The sequence below is a fragment of the Coregonus clupeaformis genome, chromosome 26 (assembly GCF_020615455.1).
Source record: "Coregonus clupeaformis isolate EN_2021a chromosome 26, ASM2061545v1, whole genome shotgun sequence".
NCBI lineage: Eukaryota > Metazoa > Chordata > Actinopteri > Salmoniformes > Salmonidae > Coregonus > Coregonus clupeaformis.
This window is the reverse complement of record NC_059217.1, coordinates 19815143-19833680: the sequence shown is the minus strand read 5'-3', so window position 1 is coordinate 19833680 and position 18538 is coordinate 19815143. Positions and strand designations below refer to the sequence as shown.

Sequence of the window (18538 nt, the reverse complement as noted above, 5' to 3'; positions counted from 1 at the left end):
GATAAGATATCTCTCTCCGGTCAGGTCTGTATTCAGACACTATCGCGTGGCTAGGAAACATGACGGAGGATACACCTTCGATGTAGAGACTCCAGTGAGTATTTCAAAGGGATTCCTGCTTCCTCCTTCCTGAATACACATGCTTGTCCACTGCCACACACAACACTTTAACGCAATACTTTAATAGAACATAAAATAATCGATTTAAAGTTATTTTCTTTTTTGCACTTTTCCTCATTCTAAACTTATGAAAGTGAATTCTCGTTATGACCCTAGAGAGGCATTGAACCTCAGGTTAACCCAATGTGAGGGAGTGATAAGGGAGACATTGATGAAATATTCCACAGGTACTCACAGGACAATAAACCACAACAGATTGGCTTTGCCTGCCCCTGTTTTCTCCTGATTTACAGACAACTCAATCAACATGATATATCTTACCTTTATTGGTGCTTTCTGAAATGATGAGCGGGATAAGGCCTTAGTTCTGCTTGAGCTGATCTCTGAGCATTTAACTCAGATTGATTGCTGGTACAGTGTGTAGTAAAAGTTTCTCTAAATGGTCATATTGATACGGTCTCTTTTCAGCCATGGGCTGCGCTCACACAGGCAGACCAATTCTGATATTTTTTCCACTAATTGGCCTTTTGACTAATCACATCAGATCTTTTCACAGCAGATCTTTTTCAGAGCTGATCTGATTGGTCAAAAGACCAATTAGTGAAAAAAAGATCAGAATTCGGCTGCCTGTCTAAATGCAGCCATATTGACAGTCTGTTTTCAGCTGTGGTGTATGCAGTTTGTTAATGATAATGGTTCTGCCTGTAGATCCCCTGTGCCACACTGCATGGTGTCATCAACTGTCTTGTGGAGAAGACGAATGGAGCTCTGACACCCTTCATTATGGAGGGACCCTATGAAAGGAGCATCAGTAAGAAAGAGCACATACACACCATTTACTACCATCTATTTTCTCGCTCTCTCTCTAATTCTCAGTTTTTCCCTGTGTTTCTGTTAATTGTCCATCTTGAGTTAAATATGGCTCTGGCTTATCAGTCATGTTGGTCATAACATTTATACCCACTGTCTATGCAGCGTTTGTTCAGGCAAATGAGGAGAGTGGAGAGAATAGTCTGCAGTGTGCCCCCATTACTCCCATCCCCCCTGTGCCAGTCCCTGCCCTCCCTCCCAAACCAGGTATACATTCCTCCCTTACTGGGACCTCCTTGACCCTGTTAACAAACACACACACCTTTACAATGTCGCCACGTGCACTTGACCATGCTGGCTTTATGTCAAGAATATAATCTCTAACCAATTTTTCGCCTATACAGTGCCTTGCAAAAGTATTCATCCCCCTTGCCGTTTTTCCTATTTTGTTGCATTACAACCTGTAATTTATGGATTTTTATTTGGATTTCATGTAATGGACATACACAAAATAGTCGAAATTGCTTAAGTGAAATGAACTTGATTTCAAAAAATTATACAAAATAAATAACGGAAAAGTGGTGTGTGCGTATGTATTCACCTCCTTTGCTATGAAGCCCCTAAATAAGATCTGGTGTAACCAATTACCTTCAGAAGTCACATAATTAGTTAAATTAGCTGGTAGAGCATGGCGTTTGCAACGCCAGGGTTGTGGGTTCGTTTCCCACAGGGGGCCAGTATGAAAATGTATGCACTCACTAACTGTAATTCGCTCTGGATAAGAGCGTCTGCTAAATGACTAAAATGTCAATGTAAATAAAGTCCACCTGTGTGCAATCTAAGTTTCACATAATCTGTCACATGATCTCAGTATATATACACCTGTTCTGAAAGCCCAAGAGTCTGCAACACCACTAAGGGGCACCACCAAGCAAGCGGCACCATGAAGACCAAGGAGGTCTCCAAACAGGTCAGGGACAAAGTTGTGGAGAAGTACAGATCAGGGTTGGGTTATAAAAAAATATCAGAAACTTTGAACATCCCACGGAGCACCATTAAATCCATTATTTAAAACATTTAAAGAATATGGCACCACAACAAACCTGCCAAGAGAGGGCCGCCCACCAAAACTCACGGACCAGGCAAGGAGGGCATTAATCAGAGGCAACAAAGAGACCAAAATAACCCTGAAGGAGCTGCAAAGCTCCACAGCGGATATTGGAGTATCTGTCCATAGGACCACTTTAAGCCGTACACTCCACAGAGCTGGGCTTTACGGAAGAGTGGTCAGAAAAAAGCCATTGCTTAAAGAAAGAAATAAGCAAATACATTTGGTGTTCACCAAAAGGCATGTGGGAGACTCCCCAAACATATAGAAGAAGGTACTCTGGTCAGATCAGACTAAAATTGAGCTTTTTGGCCATCAAGGAGAACGCTATGTCTGGCGCAAACCCAACACCTCTCATCACCCCGAGAACACCATTCCCCCAGTGATGCATGGTGGTGGCAGCATCATGCTGTGGGGATGTTTTTCATCTGCAGGGACTGGGAAACTGGTCAGAATTGAAGGAATGATGGATGGTGCTAAATACAGGGAAATTATTGAGGGAAACCTGTTTCAGTCTTCCAGAGATTTGAGACTGGGACGGAGGTTCACCTTCCAGCAGGACAATGCATACTGCTAAAGCAACACTTGAGTGGTTTAAATGTCTTGGAATGGCCTAGTCAAAGCCCAGACCTCAATCCAATTGAGAATCTATGGTATGACTTAAAGATTTCTAGACACCAGCGGAACCCATCCAACTTGAAGGAGCTGGAGCAGTTTTGCCTTGAAGAATGGGCAAAAATCCAAGTGGCTAGATGTGCCACGCTTATAGAGACATACCCCAAGAGACTTGCAGCTGTAATTGTTTCACCCCAAAAAATATTTTGCATCTTCAAAGTGGTAGGCATGTTGTGTAAATCAAATTATACAAACCCCCCAAAAATCAATTTTAATTACAGGTTGTAAGGCAACACATAGGAAAAATGCCAAGGGGGGTGAATACTTCCGCAAGCCACTGTAGCTCTCATTAAAATTAGGAATTGGAGGTAGTTGCCCCCAACTGCTAACACACATTTTTGGACAGTTAGACAACACCGGTAGTTCATTTGCATGGTGTTAGACTATCTGATGTAACACAATAGGAAAGGATCTGATCCTAGATCTACTTGGCAACTTCTATCTCAAACTTCAAATTATGAATGTTTTGCCTTAGTAATGAACAGATTCAATGAGTTGTAATGGAAAGAGGACATAAAAGGAATATTGTGTTTTAATCCCAGGTCCAAGAGAGCGTGTACCAACTCCAGAGTCTGAGTCAGATAGAGGAGACACCCGTGAGTACTATCATTCCTCTGTCCCCCCTCCCCTCCTTCTTCCAACACACTTCAGGTATGACTTCATTCCTCACCGTCTGTTGCTATTCCTGTCTGTGTGCTTTTCCAGAGGAAGAAAAGGAAGAAGACACTGCAGTGCAGGCTGCTCACCCCCCTCAGCCTCCTCCCACATGCTTTCGTCTGCCAAGTGAGTCCCACTATCTTAAAACTACTGGTACCTTAGGTGAGATTGGGGTGAGTTGAGCCAAAGGGTTAGTTGAGACACCCCTTGTTTCTTGGAAACCATGCACAACATTTATAATTTGACCAAATATTTAGGAAGAGGTCATCATTTCATGGAGTCTGTGAAGGAAGAAACCAATGGAAAAAGTGGTAAGCACGTTAGGTCCAAAAAACTGATTTTCACGAAGCCAAATTAATTTGTGTTAGAGGTTTCATGATGCTTGTATCAAATCAAAAGTATATTATTTTAATATTGTTCTGTACATCAGATGGGGTTTCTATAAGCTACAATATGAGGTCCTAAACCTCTCATGAAAGTGCATCCTTGTAGTTGTGTGGGCTAATATATTCCAAATATTTGCCTTTGGGTGAGTTGAGCCAATGGCAAGTTGAGCAAATTGAAGTGTTTTTTTCCCCCCCCAGGCGTAATGCAAGGCCTTATCTCTGGAATATACTAAGGCCTGGCCTATGTTAAGTGTTTTTAAAAAGTACAAAGTGTTTTGTTAGGTGTTAAGCCTGTTTTAAATATGCTTAAAATGAGTAAAATACAAAAGTGATTGTGTTTGTGATTGTGATTGTGTTGAATTGTGTTTGGGAAATAAAGATAGACATGGTTTTTAAAAGGTACAGAAATGTGTAGGGTACCTAAATTTACCCTGTCCCTAGGCTCAACTTACCCCATACCCAAGCTATGTATTCACTACTGTAATGTTTAAATAAATACACAACATCCCGAAATGTATGTAGATACACTACATATGCAAAAGTATGTGGACACCCCTTCAAATTAGTGGATTCAGCTATTTCAGCCACACCCGTTGCTGACAGGTGTATAAAATTGAGCACACAGCCATGCAATCTCCATAGACAAACATTGGCAGTAGAATGGCCGTACTGAAGAGCTCAGTGACTTTCAACGTGGCACCGTCATAGGATGCCACCTTTCCAACAAGTCAGTTCGTCAAATTTCTGCCCTGCTGGAGCTGCCCCGGTCAACTGTATTGTGAAGTGGAAACGTCTAGGAGCAATAAAGGCTCAGCCGCGAAGTGGTAGGCCACACAAGCTCACAAAACAGGACCGCCGAGTGCTGAAACACGTAACGCGTAAAAATGGTCTGTCCTCAGTTGCAACACTCACTACCGAGTTCCAAACTGCCTCTGGAAGCAACATCAGCACAAGTACAAGTACAGGAAATTCATACAGGAAATTCTGTGAGTTTCCAGCTCAAGTAGTGTCCCAGGCTCATTCCACACATTAGTGAGATGTTAATAACTTACCTGAAACAGCCCTTCCTCGGTTGCAACACTCACTACCGAGTTCCAAACTGCCTCTGGAAGCAATGTCAGCACAAGTACTGTTCGTCGGGAGCTTAATGAAATGGGTTTCCATTGCCGAGCAGCCGCACACAAGCCTAAGATCACCATGCGCAATGCCAAGCGTCGGCTGGAGTGGTGTAAAGCTCGCCGCCATTGGACTCTATAGCAGTGGAAACACGTTCTCTGGAGTGATGAATCACGCTTCACCATCTGGCAGTCCAACGGACTAATCTGGGTTTGGCGGATGCCACATACTTTTGGTCATGTAGTGTATCTTTGTTAGAAAGAATACTATATTTCCCTTGACGTAGTGATGCTGAATCATGTATAAAATGTCTCAACTTACCCCACTCTCCCCTACTACTCTAACAACCTTGGTCAATAACAAACTGAAAGACATTTCATGAACTATGTTCGGTCAGTCGACCTTCATCAGAGCATATCTCCACAAACAATAGTGGGACAGATAAGGCCACACAGCGAGCCAGAGGTAATTGCAGACACCTGTGGTAATCTAAAATACCCAAAAGGGCCACTAGATATAATATCAGATAGAAATACAGGATAGAACATTACATTTACGACATTTAGCAGACGCTCTTATCCAGAGCGACTTACAGTTAGTGAGTGCATACATTATTTATTTTTATACTGGCCCCCCGTGGGAATCAAACCCACAACCCTGGCGTTGCAAAATGCCACGCTCTACCAACTGAGCTACATCCCTGCCGGCCATTCCCTCCCCTACCCTGGGCCAATTGTGTGCCGCCCCATGGGTCTCCCGGTCGCGGCCGGCTACAACAGAACCAGGATCTCTAGTGGCACAGTTAGCACTGCGATGCAGTGCCTTAGACCACTGTGCCACTCGGGAGAACAGAACATGTTATAGATGTATTTCTACTAGAACAAACCACATGTACACAGGGAATGTGGTGTTAGTATACGGAAGCTATACTCTCAAATAGATAGCAATAAAGCCGAAAAACAGCAAAAGAAAGAAAAGAAAAACATATAAAAGGTAAAGGGGGATACCTAGTCAATTGTACAACTGAATGCATTCAACTGAAATGTGTCTTCCACATTTAACCCAACCCCTCTGAATCAGAGAGGTGCGGGGGCTGCCTTAATCGACATCCACGTCATCGGCGCCAGGGGATGATCTTGTCAGCTCGGGGATTCGATCCATAAACCTTTCGGTACAACACTATACACAATGTTTGTGCACAATTTCTACTTAAAATATCAAAGGGACGCAAAAGGCACTAGTTTCGTGGAACCACCCATATCATGGCACTTTGTTTTGTTGTTTTCTGTTGTGTGTTTATTTTTTGGTTTGCTGCTTGCGTGACACTGAATCTTCCCTTTTGGAATCGATCAATCAATGAAAACATTCTCCCTTGTGTTTTAGGAGCTGAGAGGAAGGCCCTGAAGCCACCACTGATGCCCCCTGTTCCTACACCTCGTACCTTCCCCCCCACCTCTACAGAGACCCCTGATGCCAGGTTGAGACGCCTCGCTGTAAATTCTGGCCCACTAGACGCTGTGGCTCAGAGTAGGTCAACCGTTTTAGTTCTATCTTTTCATTTAGAAGAGTTCCATCCATCTACAATATGATTATGAGAGGTAATCGCTCAGGGAACTTAAACCCATAAATGCTGGTTTCTTGACTTTCTTGTCTTCCTTTCAGCCATATCTGAGGAGCTGAAACTGAAGTTGGAGAAGAGGATGGCGCATCAACAGTGACCTCTCCTGGCAGCTATTCCATCTTCAGGTGGAAAAACCTGCTACAACAATGGCCTCACAACAAATTGGGGACACTGCCTCAACTCCCTACTACTGCCCTAAAGCTTGATTAAAATTGGCCCTACTAGGGCCAGTTAAGTACTGTCGCTTATATGTGAATTACAGTTCAAAGCATGTCAGATGGGTGCCGAATGCCTTTGGGTCAAATTCTCCCAGAGAATCTGTCTATAGCCACGTTTATACCTGGTGCTAACATGCGCCCTTTGTCCTGATCTTGTCCACATTCTAAATGTGCCCACAATTTAAATAATCCTTATACCGGCCTCTAAAATCATTGACAGGTAGCACCATTGATTTATGGCATAAGTAATTGTTTTAAAATAAATACATTCATATTTTTTTGAAAGAATATCTGTCAAGTAATTTGCATACAGGGAAGCACCAGCTAATCTGGTCACAATGTGGAAAAATGTATGCACTCACTAAAAACTGTAAGTCGCTCTGGATAAGAGCATCTGCTAAATGACTAAAATGTAAAATGATTTAATACAATGTGTAGACGCGACACCTTGATCAGATAGTGATTGGATCATATTGATCATGAAACACACGTTAGCGCAAGGTGTAAACTAAGCTAATGTCTGGTAGACAGACAGACAAGGGCTGTGTATCCCTCTCTCTGGCCTCATCCTACCCTGGGCAGCTCAGACTCTCAGAAGATTAATGCCTTATCGATTCCTCCTTCCTTGATCGCTTCATCCAAACCACACACTAGCAGATGAACGGACTGTAAATCACCATGTAAATGTCACATTATCCACACCAAGGTTGTTTTAGATTTGTACAATTACTTAAAAAGTACAACTTGATTTTTTTTCTATAATCCAATAGGCCTACAGTATCAAATATTTGTCTAAACCTGTCAGTGTTGTTGGCTCTTGTTTAATATGTTTTGTCTTCTGATATAATACTACAATTTTTACTGGGAGCATTATATTTGTCTCTCAGTTCTATGACAGACTTTTGTCAGAAAAGCAATAAAGCCAATGTCTTTTGAATGTGTCCTGAATGAACTAAAAGGAATCACAGGGATTATATCATGTCTATATTCTTGTGAGAACAAAATGGATCTGATATCTTTCAAAATGTAGTAGTCTTTACTCCTGAAATGTACTTGTCCTCAATGTATATAATGAGCTAAACACAGGGCTGTCTTACTGCTTTATTAACTCAGTGTGACAGATACATACTGTAGTGGAAAAATGAAAGGGACATATTTACATTGTGAAATTTTTTCACCCATGAAATAAAGTACAAATATTATCCAGTGGAAGCGTTAAAGCATTGCAGGTTATATTCATACGATGCATACCATCAACATGACAAGAACATAAGACTGTATTTAAAATAGCACACCAGCACTGAGTTTAGACATCAGGTGAATAAGGAATGGTGTTAACATTGAACTAAATACTTGCAGCAACATCTCGAAATGTCTCTTTGTTATCCAGGGAGTCCCCACCCAGCTCATAAAATGGCTTCTCTTCTCACTTCAGGTGATTAAACGGTGACAGGTCAGGGGGACACACATGTAACAGTACATTTCAAACCAACACACTCAAATTCAGACCCATGCTCCCCCATACAAACACTTCTCCAAAACAATCAGCTGTACTGTATTTCCACCTCTGTCCCCACACAGCTGCTGGCGATGTAGAATTCAATACATTCCTTATGTAGCAATAAACAAGTGTTTATATATTGATTATAAGCATGTCATTTTGCTACAAAGTTATTTGGGTTATACAGGTAAATTAGGTGTTTCTGTACTGAGAAGCAACTAGCTAAATTATAGGCAGAAGATTCTGAACATTCAGTATGTATTAATGACTGCTGTACTACAACCAAGTTATATGGACTATTTGTTTCTCGTTGTATTGGGGTCTTGACTGTTGCTTTGAAATATTAACATATGCGCCTAGCTCCTAATATACTGGTAACTGGGTTATCGTCATTTTGCCTTTGTTTAATTATGGATATGAATTAAATGACTGATTCAGTTCTGCATAAGTGTGTATACTGATGAGGGCACCTCTGGAAGGCACAGGGAGTGTAATGAGTTGACTTGGATGAGGCAGAGTAGACCCATCACCCCAGGCAGGCAGGCATAGTGTGTATGGTGGCGTTGGGGTGAGCAGCGGCAGCGCTGGGGCCAGTTTGAGCTCCTAGCACCACACAGCCTCAGTGGGTAATGTTCTGCAGCGGTTGTGGCAGGTGCCTGGATGGGTCTAGGTGAGGCTGGCGTTGGAGCTGCTGGTACCACTGTTCTTCCTCTGGCCACTCTGCACCGCACTGGGCACCTGCAGACCTGTCTGCACCGAGAAACTCCCATTCCACACCTTCAGGGGTTCGACAGAACACAAATGTAACATATAAGGCATGTTTTCTCGAAAACAATGGTTTCATTTCTTTCTGCTGTGACTCGCATAGAGATTGTGACCCACAAAGTAAACAAAATCAAAGTTTCTCACCGAGAACGCTGGTATGACAGGCTGAGTGAACTTGGTTCTAAAGGTGTGCATCAGTGTCTTGGTTCTGGCGTTGTAGAAGGACAGTGCACCTGGATGGAGAGAAATGTAATGTCACACAAACTCTAAGGCAGCTTAAGATTTGATACAGCAGCATAGCTACGGAACACAGACAGAGTGCAGACAGGCTCAAGTGAACATTACCTAACCCACCCCTGATCCAATCCTTAATCCAGACCTATTTAATCAAATTGAATGAAGGTTGGTCTTAAATACAAATCACTATGTACTGTATGTCAGTCTAAGTTAAGTGGTCCTCCTGACTGGATGTAGAAAAGCTGCTACAGTATAAGGTGGAGGAGATATATTTGAGGTGTATCTGGGGGTCTGTCTCACCCTCCTCGTAGTTGCAGTAGACCCCTATGCGGTCCGGGATGGGACAGTCCAGGGTGCGGGCCTTGTTGTTGTGCTTGGCTGTGAGGCTCTGGTGCAGCCAGTTGTTCAGGTGGATGCACCACGAGGCGTTGCTCTTCCCCAGCTGGTCAAAGCGGCCCAGGTTCCTCAGGGCCAAGCCCACAGCGAACGCCTTGCTCTCCTTATCGAACCGCACCTCCCAGTACTGCTGGCCTGCGTCGATAAAGGTGTCGCCCAGTACGGTGTAGGACTCAGCCGTGAATCGGTCTCTGCCGACCCGAGCAGACGGCACTCTCTTCGGTGAATTCATGGCCGTCCTAGGAGAGGAGAAGAGGGAGAGTCAGAGGACGCCAAAGTTGAACCTCGACTTTCATTTTATACACTGTAAAGTGTGCACAAAGGTTTTGGCAGAAAGTGTTTCTGACCTGGCTGGGGAGTGCATGGGAGATTGGTTGGTTCTGTTCTTGTCCTTGCGGATGTCCTGGACAACCTTCCCCGCACAGCTGTCCCATTCCACACTGAGGTCCTCCACTTTCAGGTTCTGATGGGACGAGCTTGCATCCAGCTTGAACAGGAACGCTGCAGGGAGAAGTGGAGGGGTGGAGAGATAGAGACAGGCTTTATGTTGATGTGCTGACACTGATTCTTATAACATCAGAAGACATTAAGGACAACAAGATACAGTGTACATGCATTCTCCCTCCTGAGTGGAGGACTATGTCCAGTTCACTCACCATGTGTCTCCAGTGTTACAAGCTCAGAGAACTCTCCTGCCACAGCCTTGTTACACGCCTTCACACGGAACGTCATGTAACGTGTGTAAAAGCGAAGCCCTGAAATCACATAATAACATAAAGGGTACTTGATAATCACAGTTGGTCAATTTAAGTACATCTATTCCTCCTAGGCTACTGCATCTAAAGACAGGCCCTCATCTTACTAGTTAACTTAAGCCATAACCCTAACCCTAGTTCCATGTCCACATCCCCAGCCCAACCCTAACCCTAGCTTTAATTCTAACATAACCCTTAGCCTTACACTCTTACCTGTAAGGGTGTACTCTGTCTCTCGAATGCCCTCCACCACCATCCAGGGGTAGTCCTCCCGGGCACGGGGCGGCCCCTCATGGTTGGTGCGGCGGTGCTCCAGGTCATAGTGATCAATCTTGGTGTCGGGCTCCGGCAGAGCCCACTGTACCGTCACCGTGTTGTCACACACCTGACACTCTGACACCAGAATCTCTGGGGTGGCAGGCACTGGGGAGAGGGAGAGAAATTGGGCTTACGTCATTCACACTGAGAGGGCTAGGTTTGGTCAACATGGGTGGTACCAAAAAGCCATTGTCACAACAGTTAATTGAAATATAACTTCAGTAGAGAATGTTGTAAGCACAGAAATAAGAATGAATAGAACGGGCTTGGAACCTTGGCAATTTGACTGGTAAACTCATGGGTACACTCACAATGGCTGCCTGGTATTGTAATGCAATAATTTCCATGATGATGTAGAATGTTCATTCAAATTATGCTAACTGACGTGGCTCATGCAATGGAATGCATTTTTTGTAATGTCATTTGAGTTGATTCAACAAATCAGAGCACAGATTGCTGGTTACACTTCCTGCTTTTACAGTGAGGGAAAAAAGTATTTGATCCCCTGCTGATTTTTTACGTTTGCCCACTGACAAAGACATGATCAGTCTATAATTTTAATGGTAGGTTTATTTGAACAGTGAGAGACAGAATAACAACAACAAAATCCAGAAAAACGCATGTCAAAAATGTTATAAATTGATTTGCATTTTAATGAGGGAAATAAGTATTTGACCCCTCTGCAAAACATGACTTAGTACTTGGTGGCAAAATCCTTGTTGGTAATCACAGAGGTCAGACGTTTCTTGTAGTTGGCCACCAGGTTTGCACACATCTCAGGAGGGATTTTGTTCCACTCCTCTTTGCAGATCTTCTCCAAGTCATTAAGGTTTCGAGGCTGACGTTTGGCAACTCGAACCTTCAGCTCCCTCCACAGATTTTCTATGGGATTAAGGTCTGGAGACTGGCTAGGCCACTCCAGGACCTTAATGTGCTTCTTCTTGAGCCACTCCTTTGTTGCCTTGGCCGTGTGTTTTGGGTCATTGTCATGCTGGAATACCCATCCACGACCCATTTTCAATGCCCTGGCTGAGGGAAGGAGGTTCTCACCCAAGATTTGACGGTACATGGCCCCGTCCATCGTCCCTTTGATGCGGTGAAGTTGTCCTGTCCCCTTAGCAGAAAAACACCCCCAAAGCATAATGTTTCCACCTCCATGTTTGACGGTGGGGATGGTGTTCTTGTGGTCTTAGGCAGCATTCCTCCTCATCCAAACACGGCGAGTTGAGTTGATGCCAAAGAGCTCGATTTTGGTCTCATCTGACCACAACACTTTCACCTAGTTCTCCTCTGAATCATTCAGATGTTCATTGGCAAACTTCAGACGGTCCTGTATATGTGCTTTCTTGAGCAGGGTGACCTTGCGGGCGCTGCAGGATTTCAGTCCTTCACGGCGTAGTGTGTTACCAATTGTTTTCTTGGTGATTATGGTCCCAGCTGCCTTGAGATCATTGACAAGATCCTCCCGTGTAGTTCTGGGCTTATTCCTCACTGTTCTCATGATCATTGCAACTCCACGAGGTGAAATCTTGCATGGAGCCCCAGGCTGAGGGAGATTGACAGTTATTTTGTGTTTCTTCCATTTGTGAATAATCGCACCAACTGTTGTCACCTTCTCACCGAGCTGCTTGGCGATGGTCTTGTAGCCCATTCCAGCCTTGTGTAGGTCTACAATCTTGTCCCTGACATCCTTGGAGAGCTCTTTGGTCTTGGCCATGGTGGAGAGTTTGGAATCTGATTGATTGATTGCTGCTGTGGACAGGTGTCTTTTATACAGGTAACAAGCTGATATTAGGAGCACTCCCTTTAAGAGTGTGCTCCTAATCTCAGCTCGTTACCTGTATAAAAGACACCTGGGAGACAGAAATCTTTCTGATTGAGAGGGGATCAAATACTTATTTCCCTCATTAAAATGCAAATCAATTTATAACATTTTTGACATGCGTTTTTCTGGATTTTTGTTGTTGTTATTCTGTCTCTCACTGTTCAAATAAACCTACCATTAAAATTATAGACTGATCATGTCTTTGTCAGTGGGCAAACGTACAAAATCAGCAGGGGATCAAAAACTTTTTTCCCTCACTGTACTTCCTGCTTTGCTCATATGGGTAAACTCGCAATGGCTGCCAGTCCACCCATTATGCCATTATTGACTTGAATGGAGACGCCCATTTTATTCATTCTTATTTCTATGGTTGTAAGAGCATTGTCCATTGCTGTTATTAAAGAGGAACCAATAGACAGACATAATGGCTCCCAGACTGACCTGGGAGGAACTTGATTTCCTGCAGCATCTCCCGCTCTTGGGTGAAGTCCACCATCATGTGACTCATGCTGTCACTGGCTTTGGCTTTCAGCGACAAACGGAAGGCAGGGGCCATTGTCACACTGCTCTCCCCCAAAGAAAGAGACACAGAGTGAGACATGCCTCATTATTCAACCAACTGAAGGACTGACTGTAATACTACTGTAACTAGTAATCACTTTACACAGAGCTATAATAACATACTATTTCTAAAGTACCACAGAAAAACATATTTGTGAATCATGAACAGACACACTCACTCGAAACGTACAAAACTAAACTGACACAGCCAGAGAGGGGCTAGACTGGAGCATGTGTCATGAGGGACTGACAGATGTTTGGGACAGAGAGGACAGGTGAGGTGAGCAAGAAGACTCAGGTTAGATGAAATACAGAGCGGTAAAAGGGCATGCTACAGCGTGATTGTATCTAATCTATATTTTGTTGGAATGCGTGTGGGTGAGCAGATAGTTAGTGAGTTAAGAAGATACTCTGAGAAATTAAGAGCAATGTACTATACCTATCCTTAATGTCTTTGGCCGCCTGGAGAGAAGCAGACAGAGAAAGCAAAAGGGAAAGAAGGAGAGAGGAGATATGGACCGAGAAAGAACGGAGTTGCAGCCACATCCTTACAATTGAAAAACATTACATTTGTGTTACACAGTAAACATACATCACAACGATCCACATCAGATCAACATACTGTACTGCTTTACAATAAAGGTACATAAAGATAAGGCACAGGTAGTAACTGTGTAGCTCAGTTGGTAGAGCCTGGTGCTTGCAACGCCAGGGTTGTGGGTTTGTTTCCTACAGGGGACCAGTACGTTAAAGTACAAAAATGTATGCACTCACTACTGTAAGTCACACTTAATAAGAGTGTCTGCTAAATGACTAAAATGTCACTAAAACCATTATGGATATCCTCAAGCAAAATACCAATGGCATCATTGCATAAAATATGGAAATGAAAGTAGTTAGGTTGTAGAAGCTTTTTTTCCAGCCGTTACCTGAGTGAAGTCATCTGCTTCCGGGGAGCAGAGAGTCTGATTGGCTACCTCCAAAAGCTCCTCAGAGCTCTCCAGGGCTTTGGAGCACGCACTCAGCTGACTCTGAGAGAGAGCGCGAGAGCGAGAGAGAGAGCGAGAGAGAGAGCGAGAGCGAGAGCGAGAGAGAAAACCAGAGAGAGAGAGAGAAAACCAGAGAGAGCGAGAGAAAACCAGAGCGAAAGAGAGAGAGAAAATCAGAGCGAGAGAGAGAGAGAGAACCAGAGCGAGAGAGAGAGAGAACCAGAGCGAGAGAGAGAGAGAACCAGAGCGAGAGAGAGAGAAAACCAGAGCGAGAGAGAGAGAAAACCAGAGAGAGAGAGAGAGAGAGAGAGAGAGAGAGAGAGAGCCAGAGCGCAAGAGAACCAGAGAGAGAGCGAGAGAGAAGGATATATTTAATCACAGTCCAGACAATTTTTACTTTTAATACAGTGGGGGAAAAAGTATTTAGTCAGCCACCAATTGTGCAAGTTCTCCCACTTAAAAAGATGAGAGAGGCCTGTAATTTTCATCATAGGTACACGTCAACTATGACAGACAAAATGAGATTTTTTTTCTCCAGAAAATCACATTGTAGGATTTTTTATGAATTGATTTGCAAATTATGGTGGAAAATAAGTATTTGGTCAATAACAAAGGTTTCTCAATACTTTGTTATATACCCTTTGTTGGCAATGACACAGGTCAAACGTTTTCTGTAAGTCTTCACAAGGTTTTCACACACTGTTGCTGGTATTTTGGCCCATTCCTCCATGCAGATCTCCTCTAGAGCAGTGATGTTTTGGGGCTGTCGCTGGGCAACACAGACTTTCAACTCCCTCCAAAGATTTTCTATGGGGTTGAGATCTGGAGACTGGCTAGGCCACTCCAGGACCTTGAAATGTTTCTTACGAAGCCACTCCTTCGTTGCCCGGGCGGTGTGTTTGGGATCATTGTCATGCTGAAAGACCCAGCCACGTTTCATTTTCAATGCCCTTGCTGATGGAAGGAGGTTTTCACTCAAAATCTCACGATACATGGCCCCATTCATTCTTTCCTTTACACGGATCAGTCGTCCTGGTCCCTTTGCAGAAAAACAGCCCCAAAGCATGATGTTTCCACCACCATGCTTCACAGTAGGTATGGTGTTCGTTGGATGCAACTCAGCATTCTTTGTCCTCCAAACACGACGAGTTGAGTTTTTACCAAACAGTTCTATTTTGGTTTCATCTGACCATATGACATTCTCCCAATCCTCTTCTGGATCATCCAAATGCACTCTAGCAAACTTCAGACGAGCCTGGACATGTACTGGCTTAAGCAGGGGGACACGTCTGGCACTGCAGGATTTGAGTCTGCTGGCGGCGTAGTGTGGTACTGATGGTAGGCTTTGTTACTTTGGTCCCAGCTCTCTGCAGTTCATTCACTAGGTCCCCCCGTGTGGTTCTGGGATTTTTGCTCACCGTTCTTGTGATCATTTTGACCCCACAGGGTGAGATCTTGCGTGGAGCCCCAGATCGAGGGAGATTATCAGTGGTCTTGTATGTCTTCCATTTCCTAATAATTGCTCCCACAGTTGATTTCTTCAAACCAAGCTGCTTACCTATTGCAGATTCAGTCTTCCCAGCCTGGTGCAGGTCTACAATTTTGTTTCTGGTGTCCTTTGACAGCTCTTTGGTCTTGGCCATAGTGGAGTTTGGAGTGTGACTGTTTGAGGTTGTGGACAGGTGTCTTTTATACTGATAACAAGTTCAAACAGGTGCCATTAATACAGGTAACGAGTGGAGGACAGAGGAGCCTCTTAAAGAAGAAGTTACAGGTCTGTGAGAGCCAGAAATCTTGCTTGTTTGTAGGTGACCAAATACTTATTTTCCACCATAATTTGCAAATAAATTCATTAAAAATCCTACAATGTGATTTTCTGGAGAATTTTTTTTCTCTTTCTCTGTCATAGTTGATGTGTACCTATGATGAAAATTACAGGCCTCTCATCTTTTTAAGTGGGAGAACTTGCACAATTGGTGGCTGACTAAATACTTTTTTCCCCCACTGTATAACAAATGTCTTCTGTACTGTGTCATTGAGGTTTCTTTCCATCACAGGAAAGTTCACAGGAAAAGTTATTTGAGTTGAATTGCCATGAGTCACTTCCTTTTTTCAATTAACCTACTGTAATTGGCTGTACAGTATATCACTTTGGTTTCTACACTTCCCACTCACATAATCAAGCACAGAGGGATGCAGTGTAGGTATGTTACTATGATGCAGTGTAGGTATGTTATGCAATGTAGTTATGTAAAGCTGCCCATGCCTTTGCTTTGTCTGACTGACTGGCTAACTGACATTCAGAGGCTGAGAGGTAAACAGGATTCTACAGTACACAGACACAATAATCCTCTAGGAATAATAATGCTGCAGACCCCAACACACACAGCCTTTCATAGCAACATTTCTAAGCAACACTGAATCAGTATGCACATGGCTTTATTCACAAAAGGTTATCCCGATTCTAAACCTGAGAATGAGTCATGCTAAACTGATCATAAATCGATCCTATGATCGGATAGCCTGGAGAAGTCATAAAAAAACTGTTTCAATGTTGAATGTTAATGACTGAAATCTTAAAATCTCAAGAAATGCAAAGCAAAAGCCTGTAAAATCCTTATCCAGTAAAAGCCTAAAAAAGGTGAACTGACCTGTAGCTCATAGGTGCGGCTGGCCCTCTCCTGTTTGATCCTGGTGACCATACTGTCTTTCAGCTCATCCAGTACTGAGTGGAGGGAGCTGAACTCTGTCTCCAGGTCCTCCTGGACACGGCTGGAGTTCCCCTGCAGGGGCCAATAGGGAAGGAATCAGTTCACTGATAGACTCTCTGACCATCAAGTCAGACTAGTACGGCATGTACACTATGCCAAGTTCATAAAACCATATGAGTGCATCTTCTATTGTGTCGCGCACATACTGCAATCTTACTTCAGACTGTAATCTTAATGTTAGACCAGCCCAGATGGTGTGTACAGTACCTCCAGGTTCTCCAGGCTCTGTTTCAGACAGCAGATGAAGTTTGTGATCTCATCATTCTTCAGGGCCAGGGTAGTGGTGATCTTACGCAGCGACTCCTGCAGAATGTAACAGAAAGTTAAAAGTAGCCTGGCATCTGCCTAAGAATAATCTATATCGCATTTTGACGTTGGACCAGGTTCTCAATTATAGAATATACAGTAGAATATTTCATGAAATACCTTGCTTCAAGATAACACAGATCACTCCTCCTTACAACAGCCTACATTCAAATTAGTAAGGGTGAATCATAAATGGTCAGTACTTGGTCATCTGCATCTCTTGGGAGTAATTTCACCTTCTGTGTAAACTGTGACCAGGGCAGGCATCTTGCTACTTGACCGGAAGTATGCACATCCATTATTTAATAATGCGTCTCCAGTTGTTGGGTATAACTCATCATATAGCCTACACTAGGCACCATGGGAACCCCATCTCTGCAGCAGCCAAACTCACACATTGAATGAATGATACTGCATTAAAAAAGGTCCAGGCAAATTATGTGGGACAAATTATGTGGGACATTTCCAAAGTCGACAGTCCAGTCCCACGACCGTCAGGCAGGTCATACACTCCAAGAAGCATTTGATATGCTCCTTGATGCTATAGGCTATGAGCCAGGCCCAAATCATAGGTATAATGGGACACTCTCTGCACCCACCTATATATTATGGCAACCTCGTTCTCTGCAGATCGATATAAACTAAAAACAGACAGTTGTGAATGTGTCTTGGACTGGTATGCATTTACAAGTTTAATCAATAAAGACTATTTTGGGACCTATCGCGGTCAGGTGCAGTTTTCCTCGAAAACGAATGGGTGTCTTCTTGGCGAAAACTGATGCTCAGAGCAGCAAATGGTTGAGGGACTGCAAACCTTGCTGTCGACGTGCCTCCACGAAATGCGCCTAATCTTTTAAATCAATTAGAAGACGTAGCCATTCAAGGTTTTAATAAATGACACAATACAAGACAATGATGTAAGACATTAACAAAGTCCCGGTGCTCCGCGCTACTCCTCCTTTCTTTGTACGCCCTGCGACCGCCGCAAACACAAAACACCTGTTCGATCGGTTCCTCCTACCTTCTGATCTCCCATCTTGCCGTTCCAAGGAACCAGTGCCGGTGTATCAGGAATTATAAAGACTGTTCTTTGCCGTCTCCTCTTTTCGACTTATTTGCAGCACACTGACTACTGGGCTGGTACTGATGCTGCTGGAGTGCATTGCATCTCTCGTCCAACGCTTAGGGCGGTCGTGTGTTTTGCGCAGATGCAGTAGAAAGGACATCTGGGTAGTGTAGTTTTAATATTAACCATCATCTGTCATTTTGGGTATAATCTGTTTCCATTCAGTTAGGTATTCTTCCCTTTGTAAATGAAAAGCAATTAGGTCATCACCAGAGAAGAAATTCAAACGATTAAATCATGTCAATGGGGAGCTATTTGGAGCCCTCCGCATTGTCAC

The 18538-nt window shown here is 43.6% G+C and overlaps 2 protein-coding genes across 2 annotated transcripts in view; one reads left to right on the top strand and one right to left on the bottom strand.

Annotated features, from left to right (window-relative positions):
- The window catches only part of LOC121540323 (signal-transducing adaptor protein 2-like), a 29662-nt gene extending 22014 nt beyond the window's left edge, over positions 1-7648 (top strand). Inside the window, exons 7-13 of the mRNA XM_041849107.2 lie at positions 25-94; positions 829-931; positions 1096-1197; positions 3256-3309; positions 3419-3496; positions 6256-6399; positions 6535-7648. Of these exons, the coding sequence (XP_041705041.2) occupies positions 25-94; positions 829-931; positions 1096-1197; positions 3256-3309; positions 3419-3496; positions 6256-6399; positions 6535-6590 (607 nt within the window). The 3' untranslated portion in view covers positions 6591-7648. The remainder of the gene's footprint in view (positions 1-24; positions 95-828; positions 932-1095; positions 1198-3255; positions 3310-3418; positions 3497-6255; positions 6400-6534) is intronic.
- A 150-nt stretch (positions 7649-7798) lies between these two features.
- On the bottom strand, positions 7799-18332 carry LOC121540321 (fibronectin type III and SPRY domain-containing protein 1). The gene is made up of 12 exons (XM_041849103.2): positions 18157-18332; positions 17037-17132; positions 16710-16841; positions 13999-14100; positions 13509-13531; positions 12950-13071; positions 10579-10788; positions 10267-10365; positions 9958-10111; positions 9515-9849; positions 9122-9210; positions 7799-8989 (listed from the first exon to the last, which is right to left on the bottom strand). Exons 1-12 carry the CDS (start codon positions 18169-18171, stop codon positions 8879-8881), a joined length of 1488 nt encoding a protein of 495 aa, XP_041705037.1. The 5' UTR covers positions 18172-18332; the 3' UTR covers positions 7799-8878.
- Positions 18333-18538: the final 206 nt, after the last annotated feature.